The sequence below is a fragment of the Mercenaria mercenaria genome, chromosome 1 (assembly GCF_021730395.1).
Source record: "Mercenaria mercenaria strain notata chromosome 1, MADL_Memer_1, whole genome shotgun sequence".
Taxonomy (NCBI): Eukaryota; Metazoa; Mollusca; class Bivalvia; order Venerida; family Veneridae; genus Mercenaria; species Mercenaria mercenaria.
The window spans coordinates 100,410,277-100,424,263 of NC_069361.1; the positions used below are offsets into that span (position 1 = coordinate 100,410,277).

Below are 13,987 nucleotides of genomic sequence, written 5' to 3' on the forward strand. Positions count from 1 at the left end.
ACTTGTACACATCAGTGTAGTCCTGAATTCAGTCAACAGCCAACAATAAGTTTGCTCTGTTGTTACTGACAGTAGACTGTAGGTAGCGGAGAACAGTTCCTGCATGTTTTAACTTTAGTCTAATTTTCCAAGAAATTTCACAAACATCTCCGTTTTACTTATCCATTAAAATTTCAAGAACTTTTCCATTTCTGTATGTATTTGTTTAGGTCGGCATGGCCCTTATAGACAGGGACCCTGTATTCACGTATCTAAAACGACAAAGTTCAAATTTTTTGTTGTAATTCTTAGGTATCGGAGAACAGTTCCTGTCTTTACTGGTAAAAATGAAATTTGCTGATTAATGTCTGAAGTGGACAAGTGGATCATTTTGTTTGAGGTGTTTAACTCTAGCTAAACAACATCATACACATCAATACTGTCCCTGTTATAACAACTAACAATAAGTTTGCTCTGTCTAGGATCATAGCAGACAGTTTGGCATAAAGCATCACATTTCAATACTTCCCCTATCTTCTTACAGTCTGGTGTAAACTGTAAAACATTCTTAGATTCAAACCCACACATAAGCACACTTCCATTATTTGTTATACAAACATCCCTTGCAATTTCAACTCTGGTCCATTATATTCTCAAGAACTTTCCATTTCTGTCCAGTGAGATCAGTCCATAGTCCCTGTCAGCAACATAAATCTTGAACCATCGTTACTGACAGCTACGTATAACAGTCCTACAACTCTGTAACCGCTGCAGCTCTCTACAGTATGTATGATCTGTGAAATATGAACAAATGTCCAGCAGCATAAGCTAGACCATAACAATGGTCAGTTTTTATCTGTTTGGTTGGTACCATTTTACTTCCAAGTGAAACAAACTGAATGTACATAATAATACCACAGCTGACAGCAACTTCCTGGTTACTGATCTTACATACTTGGAATAGGTTACCAGATACATCACAGTAGTCAGTGACAGTGTATGTTGAACTGTCCACACGTTTCAGTTTACTGTTTTTATTGTCAGCTAGTATTATTGTTCCATCATCAAGGTCACAGACACTGAAAATATCACACTTCTCTTTGTCTGACGGTATTCTTATGTTATATTGCTTCTTGTTTTTGACATTCATTAAAGCATTGGAAACTTTTTGTGTAGCACTAACAGCTTGCATTTTACTACTTTGAGTACTTTGATACTTTTGACTATCATTATTATATCCGTCATAAGACTTCAACCTGGTAGCACTCTCTTCTGCTTTTTGTGTGGCACTAACAGCTTGCATTTTACTACTTTGAGTACTTTGATACTTTTGACTATCATTATTATATCCATCATAAGACTTCAACCTGGTAGCACTCCCTTCTGCTTTTTGTGTAGTACTGGCAGCTTGCTTCTTACTGCTATATTGTGTACTTTGTTGTGTTTTACTATCATTATTACATTCATTTTTAGACTGTTGCCTGGTATTGATCTCCTCTAAATGACCCAAATGATTAAGTTCTGTTAACATAGACATTAGATTTGGTTCTGATACAAATTTTATATCCTCTCCCTTTATTTCCTCTTTTATTTCAGCCATGAATTTGGTTGCATCATCGGCAACATTTTTGCCTTTCTTTGTGCTGACAAACATCTGTGATTCATTATTACCTGCAGTTGATAAGTCATCTTTAACTGATGATATTTTCACCTTGGTTTTCTAATGTTAGCCATTTGTTCATCTAGTTTGTCCAGCTTTGGTTTGTATTTTGCTTCTACAGCTTTTACAGAGTTCTGCTCCAGCACATCAAGCCTTTGGTTGATATCTTTTCTATATTTTTTTATCTCCTCCAAACATAGGTGTTTACTTTTCAATAAGTACTTTTTCTCTCGTTTGAAATTTTCATGTTGGTCTGTCAAGAGTTTCTCTGAGGTTTCTAGTTTCTGATTTATAATCTTAGATGCTGACGTGTTTTTGTTGTTTCGCAGATAGTCTGGTATATAGAATGTATCTCGACAAAGCCTGAAAGCATAAAAAAGAGTTTATAATTTCCATAAACATGACTAAAGAAACACAAATAATCCTGATCTAGTTAACAATTTTCGACATGCAAAAGACATTATACTAGTATATATATAAAAGATTACTACAAACAAGAGCTGTCTCCATAGGATGACACATGCCCCCAATGGCACTTTGAATGAATAGTTATGGCCGATGTTAGAGTTTAGGACCTTTGACCTATGGACCTGGGTCTTGCACGCGACACGTCGTCTTACTGTGCCACACATTCATGCGTAGTTATTTTAAAATCCATGCATGAATGACAAAGATATGGACCGGACACGCCCATCATTGCACTATCATAAAATATGACCTTTAACGTCTAAGTGTGACCTTGACTTTTGAGCTACGGACCTGGGTCTTGCGCGCAACACGTCGTCTTACTGTGGTACACATTCATGCCCAATAATTTTAAAATCCATGCATGAATTACAAAGATATGGACCGGAAACGCCCATCAATGCACTACTGACCTAGTTATTGAAAACACGTGACCAAGTTTCGAACCTGACCTAGATATCATCAAGGTGAACATTCAATCTGACTAAAGTACTTGATCTTCTAAACGAAGATCTGAGAACGACCCATTCACATTCGTCTTCTGTATATTTTGGATTTCCAATATTGCTATTTTTATTTTCGCAAATCTATTTTTGTTTGAACCAACCAGACAACTTGTTCGAATGTCAAAGAGTAAGAAAAATTTGCAGTTAATCCAGGGCTCGAACCCGGGACCTCTCATTTACAAAGCAAGTGCCCTACCGACTGAGCTAACCGGCTATCTGACATCTTTCAACATAAAAATTGTTGATATCAAAACCCACGGCTTTTAAAGCTTGCAGGATATTGTAAGGTAGCTTTTGATTGGCTAGCGGAAGGGTTGTCAGAACGAGGCCATGAATAGCTCGTTGTCAGATCCTATGCGTAGTGTAATAGGAGATGTACTTTAGTCAGATTGGGTGAACATTCTGACTTACTTTCATGAAGATCCATTGAAAAGTATGGCCTCTTTTCTATTTTTAGACCTACTGACCTAGTTTTTGATCGCAGTTGACCCAGTTTCGAACTTGACCTAGATATCATCAAGATAAAAATTCTAACCAATTTTCATACAGATCCCATGAAAAATATGGCCTCTAGAGAGGTCACAAGGTTTTTTTGTTATTTAACCTACTGACCTAGTTATTGATGGCATGTGACCCAGTTTCGAACTTGACCTAGATATCATCAAGGTGAACATTCTGACCAATTTTCATGAAGATCCATTCACAAGTATGGCCTCTAGAGAGGTCACAAGGTTTTTCTATTTTTAGACCTACTGACCTAGTTTTTGACCGCAGTTGACCCAGTTTCGAACTTGACCTAGATATCATCAAGTTAAACATTCTGACCAACTTTCATAAAGATCCCATGAAAAATGTGACCTCTAGAGTGGTCACAGGCAAAAGTTTACGCACGCATGCACGGACGACGGACGCTGCGCGATCACAAAAGCTCACATTGTCACTTTGTGACATGTGAGCTAAAAAACAACATTTCTTTGTCTTTCTCACTGTACGTTTTCTGACAAGTCCTAATACCGTATGAAAGAGATCAACAACCTTTTAATTTTTTGACTGAGATATGTTTTACAATATGTTATGATTTCTCCAAAAATTAAGATTCCCAAAAGTCTAAATTTCTACGTAAGACATTTATTTGGACAGAACAAATATAGACATGGACAATGAATGCATATGATAATTCAGGATTTAAAAGGACTGACTTTTAGGCTCTTTTATTTAGTCTTAAATCTTTGAATACCAATTTTCAATTAAGGATTAATTTGTTTATTTTTTCAATTTTTGCAACTCAGAAATATTTCAACAATGCCAAAAAAACAAACAAGGGCAACATTCAAAGAACGAATTCAAAACCGACCGTAACAATTGGAGCACTTGCAAACGTTAATCCAATTAGTTGGTCATGTCATAGATATGACCAGCACATTGAGAATATTTTGATGAGGTGATGACTTGTTTCCATGTAATCGCCTCAGCAGCGTAGTGATAGAGTGTCCCACTTCGATTTTTTTTGGGGGGGGGGCGGGGGTCGCTCCCTGGTCGCATCATAGCAATGACGTGAGAAACTGGTACTATAAAGTATGTTTAAAGTTAATTTTAGACCTCCGATAATTTATGTATATTGCTTGTAAAATTATCAAAAATAGCATAAAGGTCAATATCTCTAGGCATGTTTTTTTTATTTTTTATTTATCCCCCCGCCAAAGGCGAAGGGGATATTAGAAATGCTCTCCGTCCGTGCGTGCGTGCGTCCGTCCGTCCGCAACGATCTTTGTCCGGAGCATAACTCCAAAAGTACTGGAGGGATTTTCTTCAAACTTCATACACTGATAGAACACATTGGGAGGAAGTGCAGTGTGCAAGAACAATAACTCTACCTTGCCTATTTTTTGAGTTATTCCCCTTTATCATATTTTCTTAAAAAAATTTGTCCGGAGCATAACCCCAAAAGTACTGGAGGGATTTTCTTCAAACTTCATACACTGATAGAACACATTGGGAGGAAGTGCAGTGTGCAAGAACTATAACTCTACCTTGCCTATTTTTTGAGTTATTCCCCTTTATCATATTTTCTTAAAAAAATTTGTCCGGAGCATATCTTCTTCATGCATGGAGGGATTTTGATATATCTTGGCACAAATGTTTACCACCACGAGGCGGAGTGTCATGTGCAAGAACCAGGTCCCTAGGTCTAAGGTCAAGGTCATACTTAGAGGTCAAAGGATACAAGAATAAAAACCTTGTCCGGAGCATTTCTTCTTCATGCATAGAGGGATTTTGATATAACTTGGCACAAATGTTCACCACCACGAGACGGAGTGTCTTGCGCAAGATCCAGGTCACTAGGCCTAAGGTCAAGGTCACACTTAGAGGCCAAAGGTCAGATACAAGAATGACTTTGTCCGAAGCATTTCTTCTTCATGCATGGAGGGATTTTGATGTAACTTGGCACAATTATACACCATCATGAGACGAAGTGTCATGCGCAGTTCCCTTCTTTAGAATTACTTCCCTTTGTTGTTACTTTAAATAGCTTTTATTGTAACTTTTTTCATTACTAGTCGTAGGGAAAAATCGAGACCACTTTTCTGTAGTACAACAAGCATGCTAAATCCAATTTTGAGGTGTATTTTGACCAATCTCTACCTGATAAAGATTTTTTTGTGGACTTGCAATTTTTTTTTTTTTTTTTTTTTTTTTTTTTTTAAAGATTAACTTCCCTTAGTTGTTACTATAAATAACTTATATTGTAACATTTTTATAATTTACCCTAGGAAAAAAACAAGACCACTTTTCTGTGGTACAACATAGATGTTACTCTCCAATTTTCGGTGTATTTTATTATATAATTATAAGGTATCTCTACCTGGTAAGGAGTTTTTTGTGGACTTTAAAAAACAAAATACAATGATTACTAAACAAGCACAAAATTAACATTCCATTTGCAAGTACAGCTGCTAGCGTAAAGAAATTTGCTTTGACGGGCATATATTGTGACATTCTGGCACTCTTGTTCCCTGTTAGCTTTCCATTCCTTCTTTTTACAGTAGCCATATAGAAAAACATCATAGCTCTACTGTTCATGAAAATTAATAAAATTTAGCAGTAAACCACCTCACTACTGACTTATTCTTTCTTCCACATCTTAAAACCCCTGATGCGGACTACAACTAAACGGTTCTTCAAAGCTTTCCCCAAAATTAATACTTTCAGACACTAACTTGCCAGGAACTTTTAGCCTTCAATTATAATATGCCCGGCGGGGGGATTAGCCATGTGTAACATGGCTCTTGTTTATTTATTTATTTTTGAAAAGTGCTGCGTTGTGAAATGACGTGACGTCCGAATCAAGATGGCGGCGTTCCGCTGCACCTCTACTGCTTTTAGCTGAAAATGTAGATTCTATTTTTAAAGCTTTTCGCCCACAGTAGAGGTACAAGCCAGAGGCGTAGCTGGCCAGAAAATCACCATACGCACACATGAATTCGTTATATTGGTCAGACCCTAATTATAGCTTTACTACAGGTATGCCAGGAAGGTCTAATACGTATCAATTGTTTCAGGGTATACCAAGAGGGGAAATTGTACGAATGGACATTGCTCCATTTAGCCATCAAAACATCTTTGTATATGGTGTAGAAACTGCACCGACAGCCATTTTAAAAATCTCCCGTTTGTAACATCATTCGGATACTAATTGAAAACAACGATCAAACAAAAACTTTCAAGCATGAATTGTTTGTACTGTATATATAGTTTATACTAAAGAAAACACACCATCATTATTCCGACACTGCTTAATTTATTTTTTTTAAACTCACTCTGTAACTTTTTGATATGCAGTGATTACCAGATCTTATTTTTGTGCCTAACCCGGGTTAGGCATTGATTTCTATTGCTTTTCTATGCCACTTTATTTTCATCATTTTTGTCGAGCCCGCTTGCGGAAGCGAAGACTTAGTTGTCCAAATGTCTGTTCGGTGCATGTGCGTCCGTCCGGATTTGTTTGTCAGGATCATAACTTTGACATGCATGGAGCAATCTTGTTTATATTCGGTATGAATGTTAACCTCAGTGAGACGGAATGTCATGCGCAAACCCCAGGTTCCTATCTCAAAGGTCAAGGTCACACTTACAGGTCAAAGGTCAAATTAAAAAATGACTTTGTCCGGAGTATTTCTTCTTCATGCATGGAGGGATTTTGATGTAACTTGGCACAATTGTTCACTATCATAAGACGGAGTGTCATGCGCAAGAACCAGGTCCCTAGGTCTAAGGTCAAGGTCACATAGAGGTCAAAGGATACAAGAATGACAACTTTGTCCGGAGCATTTCTTCTTCATGCATGGAGGGATTTTGATGTAACTTGGCACAAATGTTTACCACCATGAGACGGAGTGTCATGCACAAGAACCAGGTCCCTAGGTCTAAGGTCAAGGTCACACTTAGAGGTCAAAAGTCAGATACAAGAATGACTTTGTCTGGAGCATTTCTTTTTGATGCATAGAGGGATTTTGATGTAACTTGGCACAATTGTTCAACATCATGCGACGGAGTGTCATGCGCAAGATCCTAGAATTACTTCCCTTTGTTGTTACTATAAATAGCTTATATTTGAAACTTTTTTATTACTGGTCGTAGGGAAAAATCAAGACCACTTTTCTGTAGTACAACATGCATGTTACATCCAATTTTCAGGTGTATTTTGACCTACTGGTGCGGATTTTTGTGTGGACTTAGAATTTTTCTTCTTTTTTTTTTTAGATTTACGTACTCCTTTGTTGTTACTTTAAATAACTTATATTGTAACTTTTTGCAATCTCTTTTTTATTTGGCATAAATGAGTGTCATGTACAACTCCCAGTCCTTTTGACAGCTGGCAGGCTCGACATATTGCCCGTGGGCATCTAGTTTAAACAGCGTACGCTCGTGCGTATTTGCGTATGCCTGGCTACGCCCCTGCAAGCATACCATTTCATTCATTTTCATTTGTTCTAATAAATGGGTTACCGTTGTTTACCGTCAAATACATGATTACATGATACTGGTACTGATGATAAACCCGAACAGAAAATGAGGTTTTTTACTTGTAACTTTTTTATTTCTGCAAACTGAAATCAGTGGTCAGTATCACAATAAAGCTTAACCTTTGCTGAAAACTTTACATAATTCAAATTTATATTTAGTAAGCAAACTCACACGGAGTGAGGGCCTGAAAGGGGTATGTAAAAAGGGGACTGTATGAACGTTGACTAATGATAAATTCTAACACTTTGTTATTTACAAAATTTTCCTGGTATTATTATATTGAAACTTTCCCCAAAAAGCTGCAACAGTCATTCCTGATCACTTAGTAATGAAAAGTTAACAAATGTCAGGCCTTCATGTTTCGACAGTGAGCATGCCCAAAAAAATACCCTCTTCCCCAGTAATTTTGGATAAATATTTTTTATACAAATTTATGTAAATCATTTATTTATACAGAATATTTATCAATTTTGTTTTTGTTTACACCAGTTGGTGTTGTAAGTGGAAACTATTAGATGGTGTGTTCAATTTTATAAATAACCGATTGCAATCGAATATTTCCAAGGTGGTCGACTTTATCATCTGTCCGGGTTTATCATCAGTACCAGTACTGGTTGGGAACCATTTTCCGGACACATTTTCATATTTCGGCTCCATTATTCCCTAAAAAAATATTTGACATAAATGAAGTTCATACTGCACAAACTTCAGCTCCTTCCGCATCCGATGTTGTAATCAGCATCGCGTTGTGACGTAAAATATGGGTTCCATGGGGCCTCAAATGAGGTCACTAAAATAAGTTATTTTTCCCGTCAGGTAAACCAGTATCCGGACAAATATTTTGACGGTGTTTTGTTGTTAATTGGATATCAAAATAAGTAATTAAACTATTTCTACACATTTCTTTATCATTCATCTCTTCAAAATTGCACATGAAACATTGCCCCGACGTTCAATAGCAGCTACGAAAGCAAACCGAGGTTGACTATAAAAAAACTCAAATTTCGTCTTATACGAATTCTTGATAATTCCAATAGATATAGAATAAAATTAGTGCAAAAATCGACAGCCCTGCATCTTACGTAACTTTTAGCGTGAAATTAAAAGTAGAACATGTTATCAGCAGACAATCATTATGTAGTTTGATTATTTCTTCCCCACTCGATACCTCGGCATGCGTGAACTACTGCGCATGCGCAATGCTATCTTCATGCCCCATTTAGACAGAAAGTTGTTTTGTAAACGCAGCTGAGTTATCATCAAAAACCCAAACATTATACAGCCTTATAAAATAGTGGTTTGTTGTAGACATGAAGAACAAACATCTAAATGATCTAGATGAAACAATTACATGAATAACAACGAAATAAAGCGGATATTACATGTGTCCGGAAACTGGTCCTGTCCAGAAAATAGTTCCCAACCAGTACCAGTTTTTAGCACAATTACAATGAGAGTCCAGATACAGTGTTTGTAAGCTGGTACTGCTGCTTTTTTGAGGTCCTTTCTAATATCCTTTTTCAAGTTTTTGGACGAAACAAAACTGAAAATGTCACAAGAGCTGTCACAGAAGACAGCGCGCTCGACTATTTCAATGCTGGATAGTGAAACTGGGCACATCTGAGGAAACTAGAGCTAGCTGTCACTGGAGTGTTTAATGACTCCAATTGTGGATGAAGATATTGCACAATAGCCTGAGTCTATGTCAAAAATATCAACTTAAAGTAATAAGAGAGGTAAAGATAAAATGTATCAAAACACTATATAAGTATTTACTAAGCAAAAAGGGGCATAATTCATTAAATATTGGTGCCAGAGTTATGCAGCTTGTGTCATGTAGTGTGGGTGATGATGTTGAACAACTATTTTAAGTTTGAATCAAATCCATTCAGTAATAACAGAGACAGAGTGAAAGTGCATCAAAACTTTAACCTAAAATTCTAAGTAAAAGGGGAATAATTAATGAAAAATTGATGCCAGAGTTAAGCACCTTGCATCATATGGTGTGGGTGATGATTTTGAACAACTATTTTAAGTTTGAATCAAATCCATTCAGTAATATCAGAGACAGAGTGAAAGTGCATCAAAACTTTAACCTAAAATTCTAAGTAAAAAGGGGAAATAATTCATGAAAAATTGGTCCCAGAGTTATGCACCTTGTGTCATATGATAAGGGTAATGATGTTGAACAATTGTTTAAGTTTGAATCAGATCCATTCAGTAATAACAGAGATAGAGTGAAAGTGCATCAAAACTTTAACCTGAAATTCTAAGTAAAAAGGGGAATAGGGGTGGTTTTCAAAATAATGAAGCAAAAGTGTGACATAGGGGTTGAAAATTCAAACTGATTTCTTATGGTTGTCACCTATTTTTTATGATAGCAAATACTTCAAATTTGAAGGAAATAACTTTAGGAAAGTGTTGAGAAAATGCCAATCGGAAATATTTCAGCTTAATTTGAAAGTTCAGTGAATTTCCAGTAAGATGGGTGATAAATGTTGCATGTTTTATGACAAGGAAATATGTATAACAGTAATTTTTTCAACATAAATGATAATAATGCGTGTATGTTATGGTTTGAACTTATTTAATCATATGTTTGTGGACATTGGATTTTAAAATCACCCTTTCTGCACAAATTCTGACATGAAAAATAAAACTTTACCTATTAAAATGTTGTTGCTGAATGCAAAATAACTAACATATAATTACAAAACCTATTTTTTTCTCACACTTTGCATGTTTATAAACCACATGCCAAATTTCAAGAATGTCCCGTAATTCTAATTTCTAGATTGTCAACTCAAATTGATTAGTTTACAGATGCACAGGGGACACATACTGAAGATCAGTGTAAATTCATCCATTATTAGTTTTCTATTCATAAAAGACTAATGGTAATCACTTTAGACAAATACTATTAAAAATTAGTTATTCCACATAAATAACTACAAAATGTAAAAATTTTCACTACAAGAACAGAAAATTCAACAGAATGTAACGCTTTAAATGAAAAATAATGACTTTATACATAACTAACACATTGAAATCATTTAATTTTTACATGCAATGCTTATTCATAGTAAAAATGACAAAATGCCATGCATGATAAAATGGAATAGTTAAATTCATACTACTTCATAATTTTACTAAAAGGTTGCACAGGGGACAAATTGTATCAAAAAATTTATTCATAGAAATGTTCATGGTAAGTAAATTCTTTTAACTACATATATTTACTGTGAACATTACATATTTTGGTTAAATTTCAACAGAGCCGCTTGCCTAAGAAGCAATAAAATTGATGTTTCCACTTTTAAACTTGAAAATTGGCAACTTCAGAAAAAAATGCAAACAGTGAATTTTAAATTGTCCAGGGTTTCTTATGTAATGCTAAATTATCAAGAAATGCCTAAACTTTGCATTCACACTGCTAAGAATATAGAACTGCCCCCACAAATTACAGTAATGCTATGACAATTGATATATGTCAAAAAAGGGTGCACAGGGGACATCACTTTTGGCTCTGTGAATGTTTAACAGTCAGTAATATGTGAAGTTGAACACTGCTTTTGTATCTGTTGTAACTCCCTTTCAAGGAAAATAAAGTAAAATCCCATTTTAATTAAAGAATAAAAGAAATCTGACACTTAACAACTGAAAAAGGTGCACAGGGGACATTTTTAGGTGTATAGACACCCATCAAGTTTCTGAGAAAGTTGATTTATTAAAGAAAAAAATCATAATGTGTCTTCACAGCTGAAAGGATAAAGATCTTAGAAAAACATTAAGACTTCAGAAAAGTAATAAGGTTATGAAATTGTAGTGTTCAACATTTAAATTTAGTATTTTTTTCACTATTTTTTGTGAAGGGGGTTCCTTCACAAGATGTGAAATATTGGTAACAGTAAGATGTAGATAATGAAAAGAAGTATTTTATTTAAATGTGCAGAGTTTAAGTTACATAAAAAGGCCAAAGCTGTAACAATAAAACATGGTTTTAAAAAGTAAGCCACAGTTGAAAACCATACTTCATGTAAAATGTCACACTTTTTTGGGTGCACAGGGGACAAAATTAGCTATATAATTTAATATAACTTCAAAACTGCTTGAGCCATCAAGATAAAATTGCACACATTTATTGACTACATTGATTTGGATATAATTTGCTCCAAAACACATTCTAAAACTAAACTGAATTAAAGTAAGGTGAGAGAGAAGAAAAAGCTTCATTATTTTGAAAACCACCCATAGAATAATTCATGAAAAATTGTGCCAGAGTTATGCATCTTGTGTCATATGATGTGGGTGATGATGCTGAACAACTATTTTAAGTTTGAATCAAATCCATTCAGTAATAACAGAGGTAGAGTGAAAGTGCACCAAAACTTTAACCTGAAATTCTAAGTAAAAAGGGGGAATAATTCATGAAAAATGGTGCCAGAGTTATGCACCTTGTGTCATATGATGTGGGTGATGATGTTGAACAACTATTTTAAGTTAGAATCAAATCCATTCAGTAATAACAGAAATAGAGTGAAAGTGCATCAAAACTTTAACCTGAAAATCTAAGTGAAAAGGGGGGATAATTCATGAAATATTGGTGCCAGAGTTATGGCCCTTATGTCAGATGATGTGGATGATGATGAGGAATAAGTATTTCAAGTTTGAATCAAATCCATCAAGTAATTACAGAGATAAGTTGAAAAAAGAGAAAGTGCACCAAAACTTTAACCAAGGTGGGGACGCGGAAAGACGCCAACGCCGGGGCGAGTAGGATAGCTCTCCTTATAGGCCTACTTCGTATAGTCGAGCTAAAATTATGAAATCGTTCGACATCCCTGGAAAATGTAATGGGATCCTAAAACATTTCTGCCAGCATGAAAATAGCACGATTACAGGCGTCTTTATCGAGTGGCATAAACTTATATAAGCTTATGAACAATATAGAATCTAAAACTCTTACTTATGATCAACAGCGATGCATGTAGAACAGCCAACATCATCATGTTTCTGACAATACATGTCTACATGTTTGTGACTGTGTCTGTCACAGAGTTCTGTAGGAACCATTTGTAGCACCTGGCCAGCCCCTGGTTGGAACTGACTACTGTCGAGAATCTTGTGCCGGGATAAAGCAGGAACGTCATCATGAAACTTGACACAAATTGAACAATAATAATCTTGACAATTCACACAAAACTTGGCAGCTTCCGTATTTTTGTTTTTCTTTTTACACACCGAGCACAGTAAATCAAAAGTTTCATCAGAAAGTATGTCTGTATCTGTCTCTCCTCCAGTCGCCATTTTCTTAACCCAGCTCAACTATCCCACACTATCAATATCAATCGTGTAACTAACAAATACTTTTACAGTAGATAACAAATCCGCTTCGTTCATATATCTACACAACATAAATTTTTAACCCACAGGGTATGTTTTTAACGTCCTTATGATAGGATACTATTAAATACTCGCGCACGGTATTTGTAACGATAACATGTTTGTTATTTAATATTGAGAAAAGGGGATCGGATAGTGAAACCATTATCCTGTATCCGTGACAAAATAGTTGTATTGTATTATTTTATTGACCTGTCAAAACACGTTTCTGGCTTTAATGTTAATCTTATTAAAGCATAAATAGAATATAATGAAAGCCAGGAACATGTTTTGACAGGTCAAATTAATTGTACAATACTACTTTTGAATCGTATTGACTATAAAGAAAACCCTGAATTAACAATAGTTACTCACTAAAGCTGTGAGTAAATCAATTATTCTCTAATCTCAATTATCAGAACAAATCAAAATACTGAAAGTACAGAAAGGCTGGCTACCACAAAACACTGGATGAAATCTGTGCGGGAAAGATGTTTGCAAAATCTTAGATATCATGGGTTTTCCATATCAAACTAAGGCGAGCATAGGGTATTGATGTGATGAACCATCTTGATTAACTTGTGAAGGTAGTGTAAGGATATTAGAGACTACAGACGGTGAAAAAAGTACACTGTGTTTGCTTCATTGGGGATAACATAATTAGTGAGACAAACAGCACATAATGCTCACTTGGGAATCTGAAACCATAAAAATTAATATCCTACAAAAAAGTCAGGTTCCGAGAACATAATCAAATCAAACCACATAGGATAATGAACGAAATTCATACTTTATTCGAGAAACGTAGTTTATCAAATGTAAACCATGGTTTACGGTCGATATAGTAGGATTCAAAAATCAATCATGAATTTCGGGTGTGAATCTGCATTTACGAATCTTAAACCCCTGTATACGAACGTGAGCCTAGGTCTATGATCTTGAACCAAAGTCAACAGACGTGACATGTATG

At 35.5% G+C, this 13,987-nt stretch overlaps 1 protein-coding gene across 1 annotated transcript; it reads right to left on the reverse strand.

The window, feature by feature from the left end:
• Positions 1 to 806: 806 nt before the first annotated feature.
• LOC123528864 (transcription intermediary factor 1-alpha-like) lies at positions 807 to 13,212 on the reverse strand. The gene is made up of 2 exons (XM_045308910.2): positions 12,602 to 13,212; positions 807 to 2,002 (listed from the first exon to the last, which is right to left on the reverse strand). Exons 1-2 carry the CDS (start codon positions 12,940 to 12,942, stop codon positions 1,687 to 1,689), a joined length of 657 nt encoding a protein of 218 aa, XP_045164845.2. The 5' UTR covers positions 12,943 to 13,212; the 3' UTR covers positions 807 to 1,686.
• Between the last annotated feature and the right edge of the window lie 775 nt (positions 13,213 to 13,987).